Source organism: Pristis pectinata, chromosome 3, assembly GCF_009764475.1.
Source record: "Pristis pectinata isolate sPriPec2 chromosome 3, sPriPec2.1.pri, whole genome shotgun sequence".
Taxonomy (NCBI): domain Eukaryota; kingdom Metazoa; phylum Chordata; class Chondrichthyes; order Rhinopristiformes; family Pristidae; genus Pristis; species Pristis pectinata.
This window is the reverse complement of record NC_067407.1, coordinates 112,440,302-112,467,790: the sequence shown is the minus strand read 5'-3', so window position 1 is coordinate 112,467,790 and position 27,489 is coordinate 112,440,302. Positions and strand designations below refer to the sequence as shown.

At 39.9% G+C, this 27,489-nt stretch overlaps 1 protein-coding gene across 3 annotated transcripts in view; it reads left to right on the top strand.

Annotated features, from left to right (window-relative positions):
• Nucleotides 1-9,537: 9,537 nt before the first annotated feature.
• Nucleotides 9,538-27,489, top strand: part of rcor3 (REST corepressor 3) — a 53,589-nt gene continuing 35,637 nt past the window's right edge. Inside the window, exons 1-5 of one of the 3 annotated variants that reach the window (XM_052011589.1) lie at nucleotides 9,538-9,757; nucleotides 9,925-9,981; nucleotides 17,209-17,286; nucleotides 21,970-22,022; nucleotides 23,678-23,839. In XM_052011589.1, the coding sequence (XP_051867549.1) occupies nucleotides 9,631-9,757; nucleotides 9,925-9,981; nucleotides 17,209-17,286; nucleotides 21,970-22,022; nucleotides 23,678-23,839 (477 nt within the window). In that variant the 5' untranslated portion in view covers nucleotides 9,538-9,630. Of the gene's footprint in view, nucleotides 9,758-9,924; nucleotides 9,982-10,333; nucleotides 10,742-17,208; nucleotides 17,287-21,969; nucleotides 22,023-23,677; nucleotides 23,840-27,489 lie in introns of those variants that run through there. The other 2 variants (XM_052011588.1, XM_052011590.1) reach the window with 2 other exon arrangements.

The window sequence follows — 27,489 nt, the reverse complement described above, 5'->3', positions numbered from 1 at the left end:
TTCCATCATAAACCATTGTCCAGTTAATTACATGAACTACATTGTGGTAAAATATGAAGTTGTCCAATTTGGCATGAAAAATAAGAAGCATTTTATCTAAATAGTAAGAGACTGCAGAGCACTGAGGTACAGAGGCATCTGGGTGTCCGAGTGCATGATTCATAGAAGGGTAGCATGTGAGTACAGCAAGTAATTAGGGAAACTAACAGAATACTATTGTTTATTGAAAGGAGAATTGAATAGCAAAGTAGTGAAGATACGCTTCTGTCATAAAGAGACCATATAAGAAGTTGCCCATTTAAGGCAGAGATGGAGGTGAAATATTTTCTCTCAGAAGATTGTGTGTCTTTGGAATTCTCTTCCTCAAAGAATAGCGAAAGCAAAATTTTGCAACATTTTTAAGGCAGAAGTAGAAATACAAGCAAGTGGATGAAAGTTTACCATGGGTACACAGGAATGTGGAGTTGAGATTACAAGCAGATCAGCCATGACCTTATTAAATGGTGAAGAAGGATTTAGGGACCAAGCGGCCTACACCTGCTTCCAATTCATATGTTCACAGACTTGCATGTAATTCTTAACGACTATTCTCATATTTCCCCACATTTATTTTTATTTATTCATTTTTTCTGGATCTGGGCATCACTAATAGGGCCAGCATTTATTGCCTGTCCTAATTGCCCTAGAGAAAGTAGTGATGACTTAACTCCTTGAATTGCTGCAGTCATTCTGGTAAAGTTGCTACCACAATTGCTGTTGGGTAGGCAGTTCCAGGATTCAGGCCCAGTGATAGTGAAGGACAAGGAATATACTTCCAAATAAAGATTGTGTGTGACTTTGAGGGGAATCTGCAACAGGTGGTGTTCTTAAACACTCATTGCCCATGGTGGTAGAGATTGCAGATGTGTTAGGTCCTTTCAAAGTAGCTTGGTGAGTAACTGAAATGCTTTTGGTTGATGATATACACTGAAGGATAGTTAAGGGGTGCAAATCAAGCAGGCTGCTTGTCCTGGATAGCACGTTGATTGCTTTTGGAGCTGCACACATCCAGGCAAGTAGATAGTACTCCATCACACTCCCGACTTGTGCCTTGCAGATGGTGGGAAGACTTTGGAGTGAAAGGGAGTTACTCACCACAAGATACACACTTCTGCCTCCTTTTGTAATCGTAGCATTTATATGGGTGGTCCAGTTGAGTTTCCAGGATGTTGATGATGGGGGTCTTGGTAATGCTATCTCTTGCTGGAGATGATTATGGTCTGGCAATTATGTGGTGTGAATGTTACTTGTGACTATTAGCCCATGTCTGAATGTTCTCTAGGTCTTGCTGCAAGCAGGCATGAACTGCTCCATTTGTTGGTGTGTTGCAAATTGAATTGAACATTGCGCAATCATCATCAAACATCCAAACTTCAGACCTTATGACGGAAGAAAGATCATTGAGGAAGCAGCTAAAAATAGTTGAATTGAGGACACTGCTCTGAGGAACTCCTGCAGTGATGTCTGGAACTGGGGTGTTTGATTTACAACAACCACAGCCATTTTTCTTTGTGCGAGGTGGATGGATCCCTCCCCCAGCTTCTCTCCAACTTAAAACTAATTTCTTTTCTCTTTTTCCAAGTTCTTCAAAGGATCTTCAACTTGAAATGTTAATTCTATTACCATATCCCTTGACTTCCTTAATGTACAGAAATCTATTGATCTTTGTGATGAATGAACTCAATCACTAAGCCTCCACAGCATTCTGAGGTAGATAATTCCAAAGGTTCACCCACCCTCTGACTGAAGAAACATTTCCTCATCTCATTCCTAAACAGCCTAGCCCTTATTCTCAAATTGTATTTCATGGTGCCAGGGTAGTCAGTCAGTGAAAACATCTGCCCTACATTTATCCTGTCCCAAGCTCTTACTGATTAGCCTCCTGTGGGACCCTATCAAGACTCTTCTGAAAGTTCAAGTACACCATAAGCACTGGTTCCCCTTTATCTATTCTACTAAACACATCCTCAAAGAACCCCAAACAGATTACTCAAACATGGTTTTCTTTTCATAAATCCATGTTGGTTCTGAACAATCTTATTATTTTTTGCAAGGTGTTTTGTTACTACATCCTTCATTATTGATTCCTACCACTGACATTAGGTTACAGTTTGCTGTTTTTTCTCTCCTTTCTTAAATACTGGGGTCAAGTTTGCTACCCTCCAATCCACAGGAAAAACTCCAGTGTATAAAGAACCTTGGAAGATGTGTTACGTACCACCAACAAAAGAAACACACCGAGTCATGTATAAGTGTTAGAAACTATTTTATTAATAACTACTTATGATAATAAGAAAAAAATAAAAGTAAAAATGTTAGAATGTTAGAAGTAAAAATGTTAGTTATTGAACATTAACCCCAAAACTAAATTCAAAGTGTGTGTGAGGCAAATTCCCAAACTCCAAGTCCAGGAATAGTTCTCAAAGTTCAGTTCAGCAAGCCATAAGGTGAAACGTGAGCAAAGGCTTTTGCAAAACCACTGCTGACTGAAGAGAAAATGTAGAGAGAGAATAGAGACATTACGAAATCCAAATGTTCCACGGTGGAACCCATATGACACCTCCGTCACTGATGATCTCCACTGTTTTGTTCCGAAGTATCTGCTACCCTGAAAAGCATTCGAATCGTGGCCGTCCACACAAATACCTGTTTCCCACTACAGATTAACGACAAAGTGGACTCCACTGCCTAATTCCGAAGTATCTGCCATCCCAAAAGGCATTCAAGACGTGGCCGTCCACACAAATACCTGTTTCCTTCTACAGGTTAACGACAAAGTGGACTCCACTGCTTTATTCCAAACATCCATATGTGGATTGTAGTGACAGACACAGTTATTGTTTTTCATCCATCGATACAGAGACCAGCAGGCAGTGTCTCTCTTCTCCTCTGACTCTGACTGAACCAAAACGTCACCACATCATTATCTCCTGTTGTTGTCGTAATAACGCCCCACACACACACACACACACACACACACACTACTGTACTATGTCTTAAAGGGATTCACCAAATAGTAACCTAGTCCGTAACAGATGTCAGCTAGAGCTTTCACTATCTCTAAAGTAACCTCCTTCAAAATTCTGGGATATAAATCATCAGGTTGTTGGGATTTATCAGCTTTCAAGCTCACTAATTTCTGTGGTACTATATTTTGACTGATAGTTAGTTCTATTAGTTCCTCAAACTCACCGGAGCCTTGATTCTCTAATATATCTGGCAGGTTTTATGTGTCTTCTTCTGTGAAAATACATGTAAAATAATGGAAGATTTCCTCCTGTGAAGGACATTCATGAGCCTGATGGGTCTTTAAAAACACTGTGGTCATTATTACTAAGATGAGCTATTGTTGATTTTCCAAATTCCAGAATATCGATCTGAATTTAAGTTCCACTGCTGCCATGGCAGAATTTGACTTGGGTCTCTGGATTGGTGGACCATGCTAAATTAGTGGTCTGATGTCAACTGCTACACCAGCACTGTACACTTGTTGTCACAATCCATGTTAATGGTTTGGATGAGGGCATCAGGTGTAATGTAACCTAGTCTGCTGATGATACAATGTTGGATGGGTGGTGTGGGCTATGAGGAGGATGCAGAGACATTTCAAGGGGATATAGACAGAATATGGCAGATAAAATATACTGTGGAAAATGGTGAGGTCATACACTTTAGTAGAGAAAGGAAGAGCTTTTTTGAATAGTGGAAGCTTGAAAAGTGCTGGTGTTGAGAGGTGCAGGAATCACTTGAAGTTAACATGCAGGTTTAGCAATTAGAAAGATAAACAATATGTTGGCCTTTATTGCAAGAGGATTTAAAAACAGTAAAGATATCTTGCTCCAGTTACATAGGGCCCTGGAGAGACTACATCTGAATATAATGGAGAAAGTACATGAGGGTTCACTCGACTGATTTCTGGGAAGGTGATTTTGTCATATGAGAAGACATTAAATAGATGGGATATATACTCCTTTGAGATTAAGAAAATGAGTGATCACATTAAAATATACAATTTTTTAAATTAAACATCAGGGTAGATACAGGAATGCTGAAGTCTCTGGATGTCCCTGGTTGACTAGATATATTGAGGCTCTGTTTAAGAAAAAGAGGGAGTCATGCATTGCATATAAGCAATTGGGAACTAGTGAATATCTTGATGACTACAAGAAGTGTAGCAGTGTACTTAAGAGAGAAGGTACGAGGGCAAAAACAGGATATGAGAAGGATCTGGCAGGCAAGGTGAGGCAAAATACCAATCGATTCTTTAGGTATATTAAGAGTAAATGGGTGGCTAGGAAGGAAATAGGCCCCCTTCAAGATCAGCATGGCCGTCTGTGTGTGGAACCAAAGGAAATGGAAGGGATTTTTAATGAATATTTCTCTTCAGTTTTTACTGTGGAGAAAATGACGGAAGCTAAGGAAATGGGGGAAGTGAGTGGTGTTGTCTTGGACCACATATGAATTAGCAAAGAGGAGATATTGGAGGCCTGAAAGTGCATTAAAGTGGATAAATCCCCAGGCCCTGACCTGGTGCATTCTCAGACCTTGTGAGAAGCTAGGCAAGAAATTGCGGAGGCCCCTGCAGAGATTTTTACTTCATCTCTGGCCACAGGCGAGGTTCTGGAGGACTGGAGAGTGGCTAATGTGACACCATTGTTCAAAAAGGGTAGCAAAAACAAGACAGGAAACTACAGGCCAGTGAGTCTTACATTGGTGGTGGGTAAAATTGCTGGAGGGGATTCTGAGGGACAGGATCTACCAACATTTAGAGAGATAGGGTCTAATTCGGGACAGTCAGCACAGCTTCATCTATAGGAAGTCTTGTCTGACAAATCTCTTGGGAGTTCTTGGAGGAGGTAATTAAGAGGGTAGATGAGGATAGGGCAGTGGAAGTTGTCTGTCTGGACTTTAGCAAGGTCTTTGACAAGGTCCCTCATGCAGGCTAGTCTGGAAGGTTAGATCGCATGGGATCCCGGGGTAGATAGCAGATTGGATTCATAATTGGCTCAGTGGTAGGAAGCAGAGGGTGATGTTCAAGGGTTGTTGCTTGGACTGGAGGCCTATGTCTAGCAGAGTGCCACAGGGGTCAGTGCTGGGATCTTTGTTGTTTAGTAATTTACATAAAGGATTTGGATGTGAATGTACAAGACATGGCTACTAAGTATACAGATGATACTAAAAGAGGTGGTGCTGTAACTAGTGTAGAAGGTTATGAAAAATTACAGGGAGATCTTGATCAGCTAAGTATGTGGGCTGAGGACTGACAAGTGGCTTTCAATCCAGAGAAATGAGGTATTGCGTTTTGGGAGATCAAACCAGGGTAGGATTTATATAGTGAATGGTAAGGCCCTGGGGAGTGTTATGAAACAGAGGGACCTAGCATAGTTCACTGAAAGCAGGGTCACAGGTTGATAAGGTGGCGAAAAAGGCATTTAGCGCACTGGCCTTCATCAGTCAGGACATTGAATATAGGAGTTAGGAAGTTATGTTACAGTTATACAAGTGTTATGGACGACGTTACTATTGGTGAATATGCCTTTAAGACATAGAGTAGTGTGTGTGTGTGTGTGTGTGTGTGTGTGTGTGTGGCGTGATTACATCAACAGAAGATAAGGACGTAATGACGTTTTTGGAGCAGACAGTCGGAATCAGTCAGAGAAGAGACAGAGAGACAGAGAGGCAGACACCAGCCTGCTAGTCTCTATCGATGGCTGAAAAACAATAACTGTGTCTGTCACTACAATCCACGTATGGATATTTGGAATAATCCAGTGGAGTCCACTTTGTCGTTAACCTGTAGAGGAAAACAAGTATTTGTGTGGACAGCCATGATTCGAGTGCCTTTCGGGGTGGCAGGTACTTCGGAACAAAGCAGTGGAGTCCACTTTGTTGTTGACCTGTAGAAGGAAACAGGTATTTGTGTGGACGGCCACGATTCGAGTGCCTTTCAGGGTGGCAAATGCTTTGGAAGAAAGCGGTGGAGTAGTCACGGCTGAGTAGACACTAAGGTGTTGTATGAGTTCCAAAGTGGAACATTTGGATTTTGTAATATCTCTATTTTCTCTCTACATTTTCTCTTCAGTCAACAGTGGTTGTTGAAGAAGCCGTTGCTCACGTTTCACTTTACAGCTTGCTGTACTGAACTTTGAGAACTATTCCTAGACTTGGAGTTTGGGAACTTGCCACGCACACACTTCGAGTTTAGTTTTTGGGGTTAATGTTTAAGATTTAACATTTTTACTGCTAACATTCTAACGTTTTTACTTTTATTTTTCTTATTATCATAAGTAGTTATTAATAAAATAGTTTTTAATACTTATACATGACTCGGTGTGTTTCTTTTGTTGCTGGTTCATAACACAAGACATTGGTGAGGCCACACTTGGAGTATTGTGTACAGTTTTGGTCACCATTATAGAAAAGATGTTATTAAACTAGAAAGAGTGCAGAAAAGATTTACCAGGATGTTGCCTGGACTTGGGGGTCTGAGTTACAAGGAGAGGTTGTGTAGACTAGGAATAAAGTCCCTGGAATGAAGGAGATTGAGGGGTGACCTGATAGACATATGCAAGATCATGAGGGGGATAGATAGGGTGAAAGCACATGGTCTTTTTCCCAGGGAGGGAGTGCTAAAAACAGGAGGGCATAGGTTTAAAATTAGAGGCGAGGGATTTAAAAGGGACATCATGGGCAGCTTCTTCAAGCAAAGGGTGGTGCGATGTGGAATGAGCTGCCAGAAATAGTGGTTGAGGTGGGCACATTAGTAACATTTAAAGGCTATCTTGCTAAGTACATGGATAGAAGAGGTTTAGAGGGCTATGGGCCAAACACAGACAGATGGGACTAGCTTGCTTTGTAACACAGTTGGCATGGATGAGTTGGGCCAAAGGGGCTGTTTCCATGCTGTATGACTCCATGGAACTAGGGATTGCTGCCTCAAAGTAAGGGGTCAGCCATTCAGGCAGAGGAGGAAATATTCCTTTATCCATGGGTTAGTGAATCTTTGGAACTCTTCAAGTTGCCTATTGGAGCTCAGTCATTGAGTATATTCAAGACAGAGATTGAAAGATTTTCATATATCAAGGAAGTCAAGGGAAAGTGGCACTAAGGGTAAAAGGTCAGACATGATCTTATTGAATGATACATTCGGCATTAGGGGCTAAATGGCCTACTCCTGCCTACGTTTCTTACTTGCTCATGTTTATATGATGAAATATCAATATTTTTGTTTCATGCCTTTATAACTTATTACAATGTTGTAATAGTTTTGAACAAATGTTCATTTTGTCCAAATCCCTAACTGTACTTGCCCTCCCTAGCTGTGTAACTTCTTCCAGTCCTACAACTCTTGTCTCTGCATTTACCAGATAGTTTGATTACCCTCACTGCTAAGCTTACACACTGGGAATAGCTTCCCTTGGATGAGGTACTGTAAGAAGACAAGAGTACCAAGCCTGGGTAGATGGGACTGAGATAGGTCCAAAGTTTTACATTCCTTTGCTCCAGATGAGGCTGGCCAAGCCAGACTGGCACGAACTTGAGTCAGTTGCAGGATAATGAGAAGGGTTTGAATCATCACAAGACTGGATCTGAATATGAGCTGCAGTCCAGAATGAAAGTAATTTCTACCAATCCCTGTATCAGGGAATAGTTCCAAACCTTTTGCTTCCCTGAGCCAATCACTGGAGAGCAGACACCAAATCAAAGCAAAATTCAGCTTTCAAATGTAGGAACCAATTTCAAATGTCTGATTCAGCCTTTGTGCCTTGGAATCAGGACTTTGCTGCATCTCCCTCCTTCTGTACATCTCCCTCCCTCTCTCTCTATCTCCCTCCCTCTTTCCTACCCCTCCCTCAACTTCTCTCCCTTTCTCTATCCTCTCCCTCTCCCTTTCTCTATCCTCTCCCTCTCCCTATCCACATACACACTTTCCCTCTTTCTCTCCCTTAACTGAATGGAAGAAATAGATCATTTGCAGGATAGGGAAATATATCCAGTGGGATGTCACAGGGACTGCAGCAACTTAAAATTTAGATTAACAACCTAGATGAAAAGACCAGGTGTATTGCACTGAAGTTTGTTAGAAGTGGGAAAGTGAGTCTGAGAAAGATATAAGCAGGTTGAATGGCAACATTATAACAGATGGAGTATCTCCATTTTAAATTGGCAAAGCCCTATTCTGGAATCTTCATTTTCTCTCAAGTTCTAGATACCCCTTTGAAGGAAAATATTCCCTCAGTATCTAACCTGTCAATCCTTCTTAGAGTCTCATATGTTTTAATAAACTGCAATAGGTACAGGCCCAACCTTTTTTCATACATCACCCCCTTCATTTCAGGAATCAACCCAGTGAACCATCACTGCACTGTATCCAATGAAAGTATATGCTTCCTTAAGCAACACACAGAAAATCCTACTAAAATAACAAAGTTGTAAGGAAAAAATGTAATCCATTTTAAATAACACTATCTCTATAAATACCCTGAACTCAGTTGAGATAATATGATCACTTTGCTTTATTTTAACTTATGTTTAAATGTAAAATTGTTAGCCATCGTTTATTTATTACTACTTTCTTTCCTGAATTTTGAAAACCTCCCCATTTGATAACATATTTTGTTTCACCCGGCTACTATAGGCTACTTCTGCATGCATATTCCTGGATAAGGACAATAGTATTATCTAGTAAGCTCTGCCTTTGTTTCTAAATCATAAACTGGGTTTGCATAATTTACGTAATGTCGACAAAACGGGTGATACGTGCATAACTTTTATATTCTAGATGATCACTATAAACAATGACTTACGAGTGTGAGAATAAATTCCTTCAAAGAGCTATTTCATTTGTATTGATTTTTGCAATATTCCAATTGATCACGAACCACACAGCACATTCAAATTAGTTCAATTCCCTGAATCGCAATGCAGTATTATTGCATTTTCTCTCTATGCCTTTCAGTCGAACTTTTAAGCCTTTAATTTATTTCGATCTGATTTTGCACCGCCCTTAGAGAATTAGAGAATTCACACACTGAACAATATCTACAACTCCAATACTCCAACCTTGCATCTTAGTTGCAATATATAGGCTAGGGCAGCTGTATGTTCTACCAAGCTGAAATAGCAATCATGCACACATATCACTGACATTGTTTGGTAAACAAGAGTATAAGCTCTTTTCAAGTGTAAAAAAACTCAGTTTGATCTTTTGTGCTTTTTTTTAAAGCCGCCTCACCGCTGATGGGCGCTGTGACAGCTCTGCCTCCGCAGGGGAGGGAACAAAGAATAAAAAGAGTCCGAGGCACAAGTGTGGGTAAGGAAAAAGGCGCCGCTTCGCCTACACAATACTTGGGGGATAATTTCCTGCACATAGATGGGGACCCGAACAGTATCCCTGGGACAATGTGGGATCACAGGTGGGGCGTTGGCAGCCGGGTGTTGGTGTGGGGCAGCGGAGTGATAGTGGCCGTCTCTTTCCGTGCTGAGGCCGCCTGCCTTGCCTGCTCCGAGTTGTTGTGAGCTGGAGGCAGCGCCGAGTGGAGACGCCAGCAACTTTCGCCGCTTTCCTCCCTTGCATCCTTTCATCCTACGATGCCCGGAATGATGGAGAAAGGCTCGGAGTACCTGGGCAAAGGCCGATCGAACGGCACTAAGAGCCCCGCTGGCGCCTCTTCCAATGGACATTATTCCGAGGAGAGTGGCAGTGACGACGAGCACGGTGGTAGCCTCGAACGCTATGCGAAAAAAATATCAAACTTCTTTTGTAGACCTTGGAGTCTTTAAACCCCAAGTTATTCGATGTCGGTAACTCGACGCTGGTCAAGTTTTATTTTAGATCATACTTACGGGTGATTTATTATCTTTTTTGTTTGGTTATTGTTGCAGATGTCGGAATGCGAGTGGGCTCTGACTATCAGGCTTCCATTCCAGAATTTAACCCTGGTAAAGAATTGTCTTCATCAATAATAACGACATTAGCACCGCGGGGTTGCTGATGTGAGCCCCGATTGTTCTGGAAGTGAGGGTGATGGTGACTGGCTAGCCTCGACTCTGCTGCAAGTGCCTTCTCCCCCCCCCCCCCCCCCCGGGTAGAGGGCAGGGTGAAAGGAGAGTTGCTCCGCCTTGAGTTCATAGACTCTGGGGCTGGTGGGTTAGCTCTCCGAGGGCGGCCTGCTCGGGACCGGGGCTGAGGGCTGCGAGTCGCGGGGAACCGAGCGCCTTCGAGGTGGGAAAGGAGCTCTTTAAATAGGCTGTTGAGCCGGGACATGCGCAGTGAGGCGGGCTGGGAACGAGGCTCCGGCTCTGGAGCTGCTGCTTCAGCCTGCCGGGGATACGTGTGTCACTCTCCGGTCCGAGTGCCGCCTTGTTTGTTGGGTTGCCCCTCTTTTCGTTCGGTTGCCAACTACTACTTGCAAATGATAGTTGAGAAGAGTCGTGGGTTGCTTCGTGCGCTGCGAGTCTCTCCTCCCCCCGACACGATTGTCAGAAGTCCAGAGTAGACAAACTGTACGCGTGTGATGGGTTAAAACACAATGCAAACAAAAAGACTTGCACTTGTGTGCAACCATTTATGTCACTTTCAGAACGTGCCACGGAGCTTCACGGCTCGTGAAATACTTTTGAAGTGTAGTCATTTGCGTACGTTGTAAAATGTGGTTTGCACACCGTTAGATTTTGTAGGCACCAATGTGATGATGACCAGGTAACCAGTTTTAATCATTGATTGTGGATAAGACAAAACATTGAGACTACTAAATAGCTTCTTAAATTCCTAAATATGAGAATACATTTTAAAATAGCTTGTATATAGAATATTCAATGCTGTATGAATTTGCATGCAGGTTTGCATTAGTATTGATTAGGTTTGTCATCTGTATTCCAGCTTGTTAGATCCAGTGCTGAAAATAATACCAACTGACATGTCAGAATTGTATTGCCATTTTCTCAAGACACTGATAATGAATAAATGTACTGTCTGGTTTAGAATAAAGTCACACAAATTACATTGAAATCGTCTAAAAGTGCAAACCATTCATGCTGGTGGTAGCTGTTCACAATAACTTTATTGGGAAAGTATAGTAGAATCTTTATTTATCTAGCATGTGCTGTGCTTGACGTGTACCAGTTAATCTAAAATGCCAGAGGAGCACTGTCTTGGTGCTGCTCCTCAATTGGCCTGGCTGTTCTCTGAAATGTTGTCACTTGTGTTGTAAAATGCTGGATAATGAAGCCTTTTCTGCAGTGAGCTTTAGTGTAAACCAAATATAAAGACATCAAATTTCCTACATACCAAGGATGGTAGATCCAAAATTGTCATTACTGCTTTTTTAAGGCATGTCTGAAAGAGCAAGTTAAGTTTCTTTTATACGTTGAATGACTAGCTGAATGTAAGTTTTAGGTCCCTGTTGAATTGGTCAAGAATGAAGGGGCCTGATTAGCTCAGGATTCTTTGGTAATTGGTGCAGCACTTCACGTTCTTTTGAAATCCTGAGGAGCAGGAATTCTTTTGACTTAGTAGTTCTTCCCAGGTCTGCTGCCTGCCTGAGATGAATCCTCATTATAATCTCTTCCCCATCAATCAAGGTAGGTGTCATGTGCCAATTTGATTGAAATTTGAGTTAGCAGAAGAGTGAATTCCCCATGGAGGCATAACACACACCAGCAACTCGCTCATTTTAATGCCTAATTTTGAGGTGCTGCCTGACCTGAATTTTTCCAGCATTTTCTGTTTTTATTTTAGATTTCCAGCATCTGCAGTTTTTTTCATTTTCAAGAAATCCAGGTTCCCTCAAAATTGAGACGTTTCTCAGACCTGAAACGTTAACTGTTTATCTTTCCACAGATGCTATAATCTTGGGCCTAATATTTATCAGAAAGTTACTGTTAATTGCAGTATGTGAATATGTGGTTATAAGATTATTTACATAGTTACTTTGTCTCTGAAGCTCACAAAAGTTCAAGTTTTGCAATGTCTTGGAAATCATAAATCACAGCTGATGCCATTGTTTCTTGTTGATAGCTGTTTTTACATTTCTCTGATCATATTTTTAGATGTATTTTTATTTGTGGATAGCTGTTCAGTGTCTGATGATGCCATTGAGATTCTTTTGGTTTTAATCTCATTGGAGTACAGATGATATTGTGCAGGTGGAATATCTAGCTTCTGAAAATAAGATGAGATTTTGGTATTTTCAAATTGGTGAGCAAGATCATTTTCACTGGAGAAGAGAAATTGCTGTAAGTAAAAAGGAGCAGAACCAGAGAGAAGTCATCAGTGTTGATACATGAAGCTTTCAAAGAGTGCTGGAAGGGACTTGATACAGAAATCTACCTATGACAAGAGTTTAGTCACAGGTGTGGGTTCTTACAGCTTTGGTCTTTCCACTCTTTGGGATGAGAATTTCAGGTCGCTGGAGCTATAGTAGCATTGTACAGTCAGGACTTTATTTAAATGATGGAAATTTGATTTCTTATTTCAAAGAAGAGTGTAGTAGGATGCTGGGAGATTTTTAATGCTCTTAAGAAGCAATTAAGATGCAAGGAAATTTTTGGTGAGAAGCATAGTTCAAACTACAGTTATGGTTATAGTTTTAAAAAATTCTAACTTTATGGTCCACCCATATATAAAAAAATATAATTTTGTGTTTAGCGGGTGGGTGAGGAGAGCGGGGCATGTATGAATCATCCAAGCAATTATATTAGCATGAGAATCTTTGGTAAATAATCAGGAACAAAAGCACTAATTTCCATTATTTGTTATTCTTAAATTAGGGGTAGATCCTTGGTGAGATCTGTTAAGTGGGATTGAACTTCGGGATTTCTTGGTTAGTTTAATTCAGTATGTTTTTGAACCATTGGAACTTCTTATTTTGATGATTGTATTTTAAACTTTCTAAGTGAATATAATAAATAAGCACGGTTATAATAAAAAATTATATGTCTTTTGGAGACACAAGTGTCTGTAGATGCTAGAATCTAAGGCAACAAATAAACTGCTGGAAGAACTCAGCTGGTCGAGTAGCAACTGTAGAGACAAAGGGATGATTGACATTTCAAGTCAAGATCCTAACACTGACCATCCCTCTGCTTTCAAAGATGCTGCTCGACCTGCTGAGTTCTTCCAGGAGCTTATATTATTGCTCGATATAGCCCTTGTTTGCTACTAAACTTTGTGTACTTTTTTTGAGGCCAGCATTGTCTGTCTCTGCAAATACAATAGCCATGAAATTTGTCTAGCTAATTTACGCATTTGATCTATTGTGATTCTGGTGAAATGTGATTGTGGCTTGGGGTACATGGTCTAATTTTGACATTACTTTGTGGGGAAGAACACATATCAGTTGATAATATATGTGATGGCATCCTCTCCTCTGATTGTAACAAAGGTCATCTATCTTCCTTTTCCCTCTTAGTCCTCTATTTTGTATGAACACAACATCTGAACATGGTAGTGTAGTGGTTAGTGTAACGCTATTACAGCTCCAGTGACCTGAGTTCAATTCCCTCCGCTGTCTGCAAGGAGTTTGTATGTTCTCCCTGTGTGTCTGTGTGGGTCTCCTCCCATTTTCCAAAGGCGTATGGGTTAGAAGTTGTGGGCATGCTATGTTGGCGCCAGAAGAGTGGCGACACTTGTGGGCTGCCCCCAGCACATTCTCATTTACGCAAAAAGATGCATTTCGATGCGTTGAAGTGTGTTTCGGTGTACATGTGACTAATAAATTTTTAAAAATCCACAGTCCTTGAGTAGAGAATTCCAAAGGTTCTCCAGCCTCTGATGAAATTTCTCCTCGCCTCAGTGTAAATAACCCTTTGTTCTGAAACTTTGCCCTCTGGTCTTGGGCTCCTCAGTTAGATCAGATGTGTTCCCTCTATCTTATCTGCCAAGCCATTTAGAATTTCTTGTTTTGATGAAATTTCCTTTGTCTTTTAAGCTTGGGAGAAAACAGTCCCAGTTGACTCAAGCACCTCGTAAGGCAGACCCACCATCCCTGGAAACAGTGTGGATAAGAGGACCAAATGACCAGAGTTATAAATGAGGGAGAACCAATGGAAGTGATGTAGTTGAATTTTCAGAAGGCATTCAAAGAGGTCCTGCACAGGAAATTAATCGTTAGTGCATGTGGAATTGGCATGAATGGAGAATTGGTTATTGGATGGAAAGCAAAGACTGGGAATAAATCGATCATTCTCTGGTTGCCAGGCTGTGATTACTGGGGTTCTGATGCTTTTCATCCAATAATCAATCAATGTACTTCAGATGCAGTATCACCAAAGCCCGATGCATAACACTTTCTTACTCCTGTGTTCATATCCTCTCGTAATAAAGGCTAACGTCCCATTTGACCATTTGGATTGCTGCACCAGCACGTAGGCCTTCCACAACTTTTGTACAAGCATACCAAGGTTCTTTTTGAATATCAATGCTACCCAATCTCTCAACAATTTAACAAATTTTGTGCTTTTCTACACTAAAATCACATTTTTGCACATTACATATGTCCCCGGCATTACAGAGGGATTGCGTTCCTCTAAAACAGTCTCTGTAATGTTGACTGTTGCCCCTACTTCAGCTGTTTGCAATCATATATGCCTTTGTTACCTGTGGACTTGACTGCTCCAGTGCATGCTTGGCCAGCTTCTGTTATTCTAGTATCCATGAACCTGAGGTGCCTTATAACTGTTGTCTGCATCTTAACTCAGGGTTAAGCAATGTCTTGATTTTATAGTGCTCCTTTCTAGATCTCTTGATGATCTTGCCTTGCTTTGTTTATAATCTTCTCCAGACTATAAAAGTTTTAAGCTTTTATGCGGCCCAAATTCTGGCCTCTGGATTATTTCCTATATTCAGTTTTTCTACCATTAGCAACTGTAGCTTCAGCTGTCAAGGCCAATTTTGGACTAATTTCCCTAATTCTGTTCCTCTTTAAGACCTACCTCTAATCAAGCTTTTGCAGCAAAGTGGGATGCCTGAGTCTTGAATTGTTAGAACTAAATGAGCACCAAGTTACTTCAAACAATATCTAATTTAATTTTAAAGCAATAAATTGATCCAAAGCATGTCATCAGAACCCCCAAAATCAGGTTGGATGGTTAGCATCAATTGAATACTCTATTTCTTTAAGAAGTTTTGTCATTAGAGGATAGGTATATTAAAGAGTATCCTAACTTTTTTTTACAGTTCGCAAACAAAATAATAAACAGCTGAATTAATCCACAATCCTGCATTCAAATAATACTTTATTAAAATCAATTTTCGTGTATAATTTTCATCTTTGTGGCATCACAAGGTGCACTTTCCAGATTCCTGCACTTTCACACATCCTTTCTTTATAACTTTATCAGTTGTTAACATGAAGAAGATTAAGTAGTTTGGTGATCATATACCAGTGGTGATGTTATGAGCTATAATTGTGGACGTTGACAATGCCTGATTGGAAAACATGGGGATGATTTCCAGGCTACAATCGGACTTGGGGGTTCTGATGCCTTGCTTTGGATCAATTTACTGCTTTAAAGTTAAATTGGATATTGTTTGAAGTAATTCGTTGCTCATTTTGTTCTAACAATTCATGGCTTAAGCATCCCTCGTTGCAAAAGTTGCAGGACAGAATTTTACAGTTTGTGGGAATGGAAATTTGATTACGCATGGCATCACGTAGAGAAAGAAAGCCTAAGCAGCCATGTAATTGATTTGTTGAGTCCAATTAAGTAATGCATCCTGTAAAACAGGTTAATATTTGTTTGAAGTCTGTCATTTTAACTAAATATAAATATATTTAGAGGAACTGTCAGTTCTTGATTCACTGGTATTTCATTGACACCGGATAATCATTAGTTAGAGCAGCAGAGTTGGGATTAATTCTCTTGTTTCTAGAATGGGTATCAGATAGCACTTCTACTGCAGCAAAGTATATAAAATTACAATAGCATCGTATAGGAAGATGAGTTCAAAACTTTTAGAACTATGTAATTACCTCCCACTTTCTTTCTGCTCTTTAAACATGATAACTATGGCCGTAGTACAGATGTATTTTGTGCTGCACGCACTTTTATCAGTTAGTCATTCTCCACACGTGAGCTGAGATGATGGGAGTCAATGAGGTATGTTTTGCACACGTTCAGGCAGAAGGACTTGAAACAAAATGGTGAAGGCACTCAGCGACAATGGGGTGAGAAAGAGTCGGTGTTTCATATGAAGGATCCTTCATCAGAACTGGAAGAATGAGAAAACAAGCCTGTTTATGGTGAAATGATATGGTATACATGGAAATATGGTGATCAAGACAAAATTTTTCTTCTAATCTTTGATTCTTTTAGTTTGATCACCTTCAACGGTTGAAGATAAAAAAAAGTAGATGCTGGAAATCTAAAAACAGAAAATACTGGAAATACTCAGCAGGTCAGGCTGCATTGGTGGGAAGAGAAATTGAGTTAACGTTTCAGATTGTAGAGCCTTCATCAGAACTGGGAAGGAGATAAAAGAATGTCGTTAAGCTGCAAGGGGGGTGTGGGAGGGGGAATGTTTCTAATACTAGGGTGACCATGGGGATAAGCTGTAAACAAGGTTATTTGGTCAATGAGTGAATGGGAGCAGTTAGAGAGTGAGAACATAGACAAAAGAATATAGGAGTTGCAAAATGCAGAAGAAGAAGATATCTCTGGCACTGGGCATCTTACTGGGTATCTCTTAGACTGGGCATGTTCTCCCTCCACTTTCAGAAAAAAAACTGAGCCAACATTGCAGGCGGACGACTGATATTAGAGAAATCAAGTTACCTGATGTTGCAGTGTTCAATGTTGAGTCTAGGAGGCTGCAACATGTCTAGGTGGAAGACAAGGTACTGTTCTTCAAGCTTGCGCTGAGCTTCCTTGTACCAGAGCAGGAGGCCACAGATCAGAGTGGGATGGAGAATGGTTTCTGTTTAATTACCGTGTAAACTTCAACTGTTTCTATGTAATTAAGTAATTGGTAATCTTAAAATCAAGAAGAACTACTATTACAATTAGATGTTGTAACAAGTACGCATTGTACCTCAGTGAATAGAAAGTGCATGTCGGTAGAAAGTACATGTTAGAAAGCATAATTTACTTTGTAGTTGTAGGCACAGTGTGTTCAAGGCATGGCTGTAATAGCTGAAAGCAAATCATTCTGAAATTTTCTTTTAACAGGTGCTACAAAATACAGTGATAAAGAAATTGGTGGTATGCTGGTTTGGTCTCCATATCACATAATTCCAGATGTAAAATGTAAGTAATTTAATAATCACTTTTTTTTAACAAGATGTATTAATTTGACATTTGTTTTCATAAACTTAATCAAATACACAATTGTTTGTGGGGAATGGATGTTTCCTGAAGGAAAATTTTTCAAAATTGTCCTGATCGGAAGGATTGATCAACATTGTAGTGTTTGGTTTCTACAATGCTAGTAGAACTTTAAAATAGCAACCTATAGAATTGTAGTGAGCACAGTGGAAATGCCCAAGAAAAAAAATTACATTTTATGTATTGTGGAAAGATTATGTGCAGTGGCCACTTTGAAAATCTTAGTGTCAGAATGGTAGATCCAAACACACACAAGTAGTTCTACTTTCTTTAGTTATTGTGCTTGCGTAAATTAACTCTTGTCTTTTACTGCAAAGTATTTAAATTAGGTGAGATTTGGTGCAACTTGTTTATAATTTAGTAAACTTGAGAGATGCATCGATGAATCTTTCACAAGATGGGTGTGTTCCTTCGTGGTATAGAATAATGTAAGGGTTTTTTTTATGCTGAAAGTTTAATTATTGTTGAGTATTGCTCAGATTATTTAAGACAACTGTTTAGTTAGGGACCTTGGAAGATCTGATTGCGTTTGTCATTTTTAGGTTACAGCTCAGAAGAACTCGGTGTTTCAAGATTTGTTACTCATTGGCAACTGAGTGTGAATCTTCTGGGGAATATGGTTTATTTCCCTTGTCCATATTTATCTTAGGCAGATAACTAACCATTTGCCTTTGGCATTAAATTCAGTTGATGAGATTATTGATTAAAACATAAAGTGGATTAGCTATTTTGGATTATTTCAACATTTACATGAGGAGGAGCTTTTTGCACTAAACATCTTTTTTAATGTTCTGGGAACAACTAAATTACACTGCTGCAAGTCTCTGCTTTCATTGTTATCTGATTTTGGACTGATTAAGCACTCCACAATATAGTGCTCACTACTCTTTAACAAGACAAGTAATTCTTCATCCTTGCCTGTTCAGAATCATCAGCAATTAAATTGATGGATTAATACCTTTGCCCCATTAGATGTGTTATGGACTTCAGTGGCTGTTTAATGCCCACTTCCCAGAAGTTCCATAAGTTGCATGAAAATGCCTAATATTAATAAAAACACAAAATGCTGGAAAAACTCAGCTGATCAGGCAACATCTGTGGAGAAAGCAACAGTGTTAACACCTTGGGTCAAGACATTACAACCATTTTTGATGGAAGGTCATCAGTCTGAAATATCACTGTTGTTTTTCTCTCCTAAGGTGCAGTGTGACTTGCTGAATATTTCCAGCATTTAATGTTTTTATTTCAGAATTCCAATTTTTGCTTCTTGAAATGTTAGATATTTATTTTATATGAAAGATAAATGTGAAGAATAAGAATATTTAAATTATAGAGAGCAGCTAAAACAGTTCTTTAGCTGCCACTGGCTGCATTAAGTTAATTAATCTAAAATAATCAAAATTGCATTTTTGATTATTAAAAAGATGTAGGTGTCAGTGTTAGACAATTCAAACAAATGGCAGCTAAACTGAAAGTAATGTTAGATATATCTGAATCAAACATGAGGAAAGTTGCTAAAAGCTAAGAATATAGGAATGTATTCAGACATAAATGATCTGTTGGGTAGATCAATGAGTAAAATCAAACCAACCACTACATCAAATGTTTTTCAGCCCTTTTCCTTACTTTAACCTGCTGCATGTGGTTATAAATACAATTTCCAATTGCAACTGTGGAGCTGTGGTGGCAGAAGCCAGGTAGAGAAGGAGATAAAACTTGACAGGTTGACTTGCTGCTCCTTGAATTCAGTGTTGCTGGTCCTTTTTTGGGTGGTATCTACTCAACTAAGAGACAAACAAGATGTAATACTTAGGAGCCCATTGTTGCCCTTCATTTAGATGTGCAGCCTGAAGAAGCCCCTTATTCACTAAGGCTAGGAGAAATGGGAAGTTGGGGGCCTTCTGGTACATGAGTTTTAAAAAAAGAGTATTTTTGATGTAGTTCGTCACCAAGCCACGACGTCAGTAATGGAAATTTGAATGGAGAAGGTAAAGCAGCAGGAAATTATACCTTCAAAATCCAAAAATAGGACCTCAGTGCAGATATTAATTTATTACACCACTGTAGTTACCCTCAATCAATAGGATGTTCTTTTGCCAGGACAGGTGCATTACACCATGTAAAGACCAATCTTTTAACTTTTCTCTTGTCCAACCATTTGTCATTTTTTTATTTTTAACATAAACTTTACGTATGTGACTCTTGAGGTGTAACGTACACTTTTTATACATATTGCTATGTTTAGAAATATTAATAGACAATGTTCTTGGATGGCCTGGGTTTGGTTCAAGGATAGTTGTTAGACTGCTAACAGTGTTACTGATACTATGTAAATGCACATTATTGTGGGGTTGTCTTAGTAGGAAAGGTTGGACATGCTAGGCTTGAGTGAGAAGAATGAAAGGGGACTTGACTGAAACATACAAAATCCTGAAGGCTCTTGACAAGGTGGATGTAGAGAAGATGTTTGCTATTCTGGGTGAATCTAGAACTAGAGATCACAGTTCTAAAGTTGGGGTCACCCATTTAGGATGGAGTTGTAGCAATGTTTTTTTTTCTGCAGTGGGTTGTGAGTTTTTGGAATCGTTTTCCTCAGAGGATGTTGGAAGCAAAGGCTGAATATTTTCAAGGCAGAAATAGATATATTATTGATAACTAAGAGGTGGAGGGTTACCTGGGATAAACAGGAATGCAGAATTGAGATTACAATAAAATCAGCCGTAATCTTATCAAATGGTGAAGTAGGCGCAAAGGTCTTGAGTGGCCTACTCCTGTTCCTAATTCACATGCTAATATGGTCTGTTGAAGTTCTGATGGGAATAACCCAGACTGAAATTCCAGGAAGAAAAATACCTTTTGAATATTCCTTTGTTACAATGGAAGCTTTTGTCTTAGAATGTTATGGATAGTTGATGGCAGGAAATGATGAGTGGAAGATTTGCTGTTTTATAATTTGGCAAAATCCATTTTGACTGGTTGACATTAGATTAACAATGCCAAAAGTGTTTCTTAAATTAATTTAAACATGACAGTCAAGTGGAACTTCCTGAACCACTGTTTGATCTACATTCACATGATTTTATTTAATTTGGTGGGGGAAAGGGGGAAATCTTTTAGAGCCGTTAAATGAGGCAATCCATAACTTGTGGCGATGGTTTGTCGGCATTGCATTGGATAGGTTAACCAACAAAAACATAAACTGTTACCAATAAATAACAGTTCTGTCAGCATCTTTAAGTGAAACTGTTCATCAGATTGGAAAAGTTGAGATTTTCTCTTGTGATGCTGTTGGACTTGTATAGGAATGCTGTATTTACTAAGATTGTATTTAAAAGCACACCATTATCTTCCACTATATTCCAAATGTGGTGGTTTTGTTGATTCCAATGGCTTCATGGCAAGTGTGACAATTAGAAATCAACAGAATACTTACTCATTTTTATGAAATATAGGTCAGTTTATGAAATATTCCTCAAGAAGTCAACTTCAAAAATATCTACATCTAGCCCAAAATTAATGTTAACAAAGGCGCAAGGCCTGGCCAGTAAACATTTATGTTCCTTCTCCTGTTGTAGCACTCTCCATTTGAAAACCAACTTGTGTCAATTTGAAAAGCAGAAGTTCCTTTTATCATTCCTTTTATAAAATGCAAGAAGCTGTCATGCCCATTATCTGTGCTGATCAAAAATCCCACCTTGCAGCAATACATGTGTCGGTCTGCAGGTCATTCTCTTCAAGTGCACTTCTAAGTACTTCGTGCATTTTATACTATTAATGCTGTATATAGCAAATTACAGTTCAGTGAGGTAGATAAAAATATGCTTTTTATTCAGAAAGCTGAAGAGTCTTTAGGAGATTGGGACTGTTTTCCCTGGAGCAAAGGAGCTTAGGGGTGACTTTATTAGAGGTTTATTAAATCATGAGAGGCACAGATAAGATGGATTGTCACAGTCTTTTCCCAGGATATGGGAGTGTAAAACTAGAGGGGAAGGACTTAAAGGGGATCTGAGGGGCAATTTCTCACACAGAGGGTGGTGGTTATATGGAACAAATTGCCAGAGTAAGTAGCAGGGGCAAGTGCAATTATAACATTTATAAGACATTTGGGCAGATACATAGATGGGAGAGGTTTAGAGGGATATGGGCCAAATGAAGGCGAATGGGACTAGCTCAGGTGGACACCTTGGTCAGTATGAATGAGTTGGGCCGAAATACCTGTTTCCATGCTGTTTAACTCTGACTCTTAACCCTCAAAAGTTTCACGAGATTTATTTGTGCTTTGATCATCTTCAACTCATTACCTAAGAACTCTCTTGCAATGCATAGCATCATGCGTGTTTTCTATTCTAACTGCTGTTCCCATCAGATCCCATTGATTGTCATTGAAATTGATGTCATGCTGCCTTGTGAATGAAGATTAATTCTATTTGAGACTGCTGGATGCTGTATGCAAAATTGTAGAACTGTTCATTGCCAGCATTAATCATCTTATCAGGACATAATGATTGCCAACAAATGCCTGAACTGTGTCTACTTCTTTGGGGGGGGGGGGGGGGGGGGGCGCAAATGCATTGAGTTTACTTACTTTTGTTTTGTTTTATATAGTGGATGAGTATATTGCAGTAGCAAAGGAAAAACATGGCTACAATGTGGAACAGGTTTGTAATGAAACTATTCTGGTAGTTTATTTAGAGAGTTGAATGCAATCTTCCTTTGCATTTAGGGTCTGTTATTTATCTTTTTCAAATTGATAGTTTTCATTGCAATATATGTCCTTGTCCATTTATCTAATTTTGATCTTTACATTATTTTAAAAAATCTCCCAGTTCTGCTGTTGGATCATGAAGGGATTTGGGCAACCCCATAAATTATATTGCTGTATATGCCCATTTTATGCAACAAGTTTATCTTTGGCACAACATGTTTCCACTTCACATCGATAAACTTTTGCAAATCTGAACTTGAATAAAATCACTCTCTGCAAAGCACGGAGTCTTACATAAAACAATAGTAAGTTTAGATGTGAAATAAGTGACTTTGCATAAGTTAGACATTGGCATAAATGTTCCCACCTTCAATCCACTGTATCCTTTGTTGTTTAAAAAAGTCTCGTGATGGCTTACAAAGTAAAATCATAATGTGCTGTCATTCCAGTAGAGTGATAAGTTCCAGTTTTCATTCATGATGTATTTAGTCGTGTAATTTCAGCCAGGGTATCTGCAGGAGTATGAAGATTGTCTGCAAGCTACTTGGAATACAGGGAAAATGTTTTCACTTACGAATGCTGTACAGTGATCTTGTGCACTTGGTGAAGATCAAGTTAAGACAAAATCAGAGTTAACTTAGTGTTACCCCATGATTGAATCACTTCCTGATAGCAGGTGATTACGTTTTTGCTGGGATACTTGAAGTGACAAGCACACCTAGAAATCGGGGGGTCCTAGTGAATTTCAATTCAGGACCATTTTTCTTATTTCTCTCTGGCAGCCAGCCAAATTGAGAGAATTGGGTGTTAAAGGCAGCAGCCAAGAACTGGCAGGGCGGAAGAAAGGTACTTAGTGGTAGAGATTGTGGTGAGAGCTGGTGTGCCAATACGATCACATCAGGTTAGATTAGGAGGCTGGAATGAAATTGTTCCTGCCTCTGGCCTATGAACAATATTAGGGAAAACAATATCTTCCAAATCCAGCAGTTTTTGCCTTTCTTGAGCTTGTGGCCATCCTGGGTGTATTTAAATTATTGACTTGTGTCTCAAGAACAGTTGTTTATCTTCCCCACTTACCCCATCCCCATCTTTCCTGTTTAAACAGGAAAGAGCTACATTAATGAAGGCTCAGTATCCAGTTTCAGTTTTTTTTTATCAAGGTAGTCCTCTGACTCATCCTGGGGAGCATAAAATTCTCCCCATGTACTTTCCTAACTTATTCTTAAACAGGGATTATAGCCAGAGAATTAGTATAATAATGAGACTCGGCATCTTAGGGAGAAAGGAGCAAAGTAAATGTGGAGGAAGCAAAATTTGTTGGCTGTGTAATTGCAGAGACAAGTCTTCACTGTTTGAAACCATGTTGTATTAGGAGCATTCTCACAGAGGGGGAAATGGAAGATTAGTGAGTCTCATGACATCCCTGTATTAACAGTAACCCACTCCCACCTTTTTATTTTGAGAGTCTTTTTGAAAAAAAAACTTCTGGATTCTTTAGAGCTGTCAGTTTGCTCTAGGTTGGAGTTTAAATTTGGCTTGGATAATAACAGTGCACAAATTTCAAGATAGTATTCTAATGTTTTTTTATTTTGCATATACCTCACATAGGCTTTGGGAATGTTATTCTGGCACAAACACAACATTGAGAAGTCATTGGCCGACTTGCCTAACTTCACCCCTTTTCCAGATGAATGGACTGTAGAAGATAAGGTCCTCTTTGAACAGGCCTTCAGCTTTCATGGAAAGAGCTTTCACAGAATTCAGCAGATGGTAATCAAACCTTTTGTATAGTTTTCTCTTAAACTTTACCATAACCTGCTTTAAGACAATTCAAATTGAAGTTTGCCGGAAAGTTAACAGAATTTTGTTAATTTTAAGGTTTGGTGTCCACAGAGGTGACAAGGACTGTAAACTGCTACATGTGTAGAAAATGCTCAATTAATAGTTGATGACAGGGTACTATGTTTAATCCATCATGGGCTTCCCTTGATCCAAGAATGAAATCTCCTCGGGGAGGGTTGTGATGGTCATTGATAAGATCAGGTGATGGCAGTCTGTCTGAGGAAATCAATCTTTTCTCTGTAGATCTATACACAGATATAGCAGGTGGTTCCCTGAGGAGGGAAATGCTGTTAGCCCGTATTTTGTGCCCTTTCCTTCACACTGTCATTTCTCAACTTCTTGGGCAAGACTCTTCTTTTCACAGCAGATCTTTGTTTGCCGTGACACAGTAACTTTTTTTGCCAGCTCTTCCCGATATGTGGGGACATTATCATCGTGAAGGATTTCTGCCCTCTGCAGGATTTGAGAGAGCAGGACTTGAGAGTTGAGTTTCAGTCTTCCACACACAATGATTGGACCGGCGAGCTTGATGATTTGTAATCTTTACTAATGATATTAAAATGAGAGAAGATATTGGAATTGGTCTAATAGTCTTCCCATCTGATTGGAAGGATGTGCTTGAGGCAACACTGTTGGAGCTTAAGGTGGTTTTTGTATGTGTAGACCAGATCTTAGCTTTTACTAACAAATCTGCAGATGAAAACTGTGACAAGCTAGTTTTGTGAAGAATTGCTGGCATAGTAAGTCCTGTTTATTTTCCTTATGAAAGCTAACTGTTAGAGAGAGGCTGCCAATATGCTGGAAATGCTCAGCATTGTCCAATAGTGATATTAGGGTAAAAGGAACAATGCTATGGGCAGGCTGGTAGAACACCTAAAATTGAAGGCAAATCTCAGAGGATAGCATAGTTGTCAATATATTAAGGTAGGTGATTACATTCTTAGTGATCTTAGTTTTGAAGTGAAGACAGTATAGGTTGAAATAATGGAGAAACAAAGGACTGCAGATGCTGGAATCTAGATGAAAAACACTATGATGCTGGAGGAACTCAGCAGGCCAGGCAGCATCCATGGAGAAAAGCAGGTGGTCAGCGTTTCAGGTCAGGACCCTTCTTCAGTCCTCCAGAAGGGTCCTGACCTGAAACGTTGACTGCCTACTTTTCTCTATGGATGCTGCCTGGCCTGCTGAGTTCCTCCAGCATCATAGTGTTTTTCAGGTTGAAATGATGACTGTCAATTGGATAGAAAGACCTAATTCAAGAGAAAGAAGATCACAATTAAAATTAAACTTACAAGAGATGGAATACAAGATTGGTGCAATGACAAAGTCCTGCTTGACCTGGATAGTAAATGAGTCTAAGTAAATAAATTGGTTTATTATTGTCACATGTATTGAGATACAGTGATAAACTTGTCTTGCATACTGTTCATACAGATCAATTCATTACAACAGTTCATTGAAGTAGTACAAGGTAAAACAATAACAGAGTGCAGAATAAAGTGTTACAGTTACAGAGAAGGTGCAGTGCAGGTAGACAATAAGATGCCTGGTCATAACAAGGTAGAATGTGAGGTCAAGATTCCATCTTAAACGAGTTCAATAGTCTTATAACAGTGGGGTAGAAGCTGTCCTTGAGCCTGGTGGTACGTGCTTTCAGGCTTTTGTATCTTCTGCTCGTTGGGAGGGGGGAAGAAGAGAGAATGTCTAGGGTGGGTGGGGTCTTCGATTATGCTGGCTGCTTTACCGAGACAGTGAAAGGTGTAGACAGAGTCCATGGAGGGGAGGCTGGTTTCCATGATGTGCTGAGCTGTGTCCACAACTCTTGCAGTCACGGGCAGAACAGTCGCCATACCAAGTCGTGACGCATCCAAATAGGATGCTTCGTATGGTGCATTGATAAAAATTGGTGAGGATCAAAGGGGACGTGCCAAATTTCTTTAGCCTGCTTAGGAAGTAGAGGCTCTGGTGAACTTCCTTGGCTGTGGTGTCTATGTGGTTGGACCAGGAAAGGCCGTTGATGATGTTCACTTATAGGAACTTGAAGCTCTCCACTCTCTCGACTTCAGCACCGTTGATGTAAACAGGAGCATGTACACTGCCCCCCTTCCTGAAGTCAATGACCAGTTTTGATGACATTGAGGGAAAGGTTGTTGTCATGACACCATGTCACTAAGCTTTCTATCTCCTTTCTGTACTCCGACTCATCGTTATTTGAGATACGGCCCACTATGGTGGTATCATCCGCAAACTTGTCGATGGAGTTGGAGCAGAATCTGGCCATGCAGTTGGAGTGTATAGGGAGTGGAGTAGGGGGCTGATGATGCAGCCTTGTTGGGCACCAGTGTTGAGAATAATCGTGGCAGAGGTGTTGCTGCCTATCCTTACTGATAGTAGTCTGTTGGTCAGGAAGTCAAGGATGCAGTTGCAAAGGGAGGTATTGAGTTTCAGGTCAAAGAGTTTGGAGATGAGTTTGCTTGGAATAATAGTATTGAAGATGGAGCTGTAGTCAGTAAACAATAGTCTAATGTAGGTGTCTTTACTGTCCAGGTGCTCCAGAGATGAGTGTAGGGCCAGGGAGATAGCGAATGCCTGTTTCGGCAGTAGGCAAATTGCAATGGGTCGAGGTTGTCTAGAAGCTGGAGTTAATGCGTGCATGACCAGATTCTCGAAGTACTTCATGACGGTGGATGTCAGAGCCACCAGATGGTAGTCATTAAGGCACGTTACCTTGTTTTCCTTAGGTGCCGGAATTATAGTGGTCTTCTTATAGCAGGTGGGAAGTTCAGATCGAAGCAGGGAGAGATTAAAAATGTCTGTAAATACTCCCGCTAGCTGATCTGCACAGGATCTAAGGACATGGCCAGTGACACCATATGGGCTAGATGCTTTGTGTCTGTACAGTGGCAATCATTCATCATAAAGTAGCTGAGGACATGGTGAATTCAGCAGACAGCCATATTTTGGCATTGCCTTCCATAAGGCTTAATGATTAAAGGAGTTGAAGATTCGGTTAGGCTAATAACTAGCATGAAGCATTTTTAGTATTGTTCTCAATACCTTTTCCTACAGTTATCATGTAACAAGTTGTATTGATGGTGCTCTAAGTTGGCTTGAAGCCACATTACTACTGTGGAAGAATGTCTTTGGAAGGATCAGGATACAGGAGGATATGAGTAGGACCAATTGTAATAGAGGAGGTCAGAGCCTTGGTGGTCCCTGGTCATTGATTTGTCTCTCCTTCAAGATGATCAAAATACTGGGATTTTTCAGGTTCACATTTTTCCTCATTTATTCAGATTCTGACAAGAAATCGGTGAAGTTTTTGTTTGGTTGTTGTTCCGACCATTTTGCAGACTGCTCTAGGATGTCCTATTTTTGGGCTGAGTAAGGACGTGCCAGCCTTTCTTGAATATTGCATTTTTTTATTGCTTAGAGACAAACTCAATGATGGTGGTGGAATCCATAGCTTCAAAATTGAGTAGAATTTCCAGTATTGCTTGATTGTGTCAGTGTCATTATGAAAGGTGAAGCTATCTTGGGATTGCTGCTGCATTGGCTGGTGGAAGTTGGCCAATGGA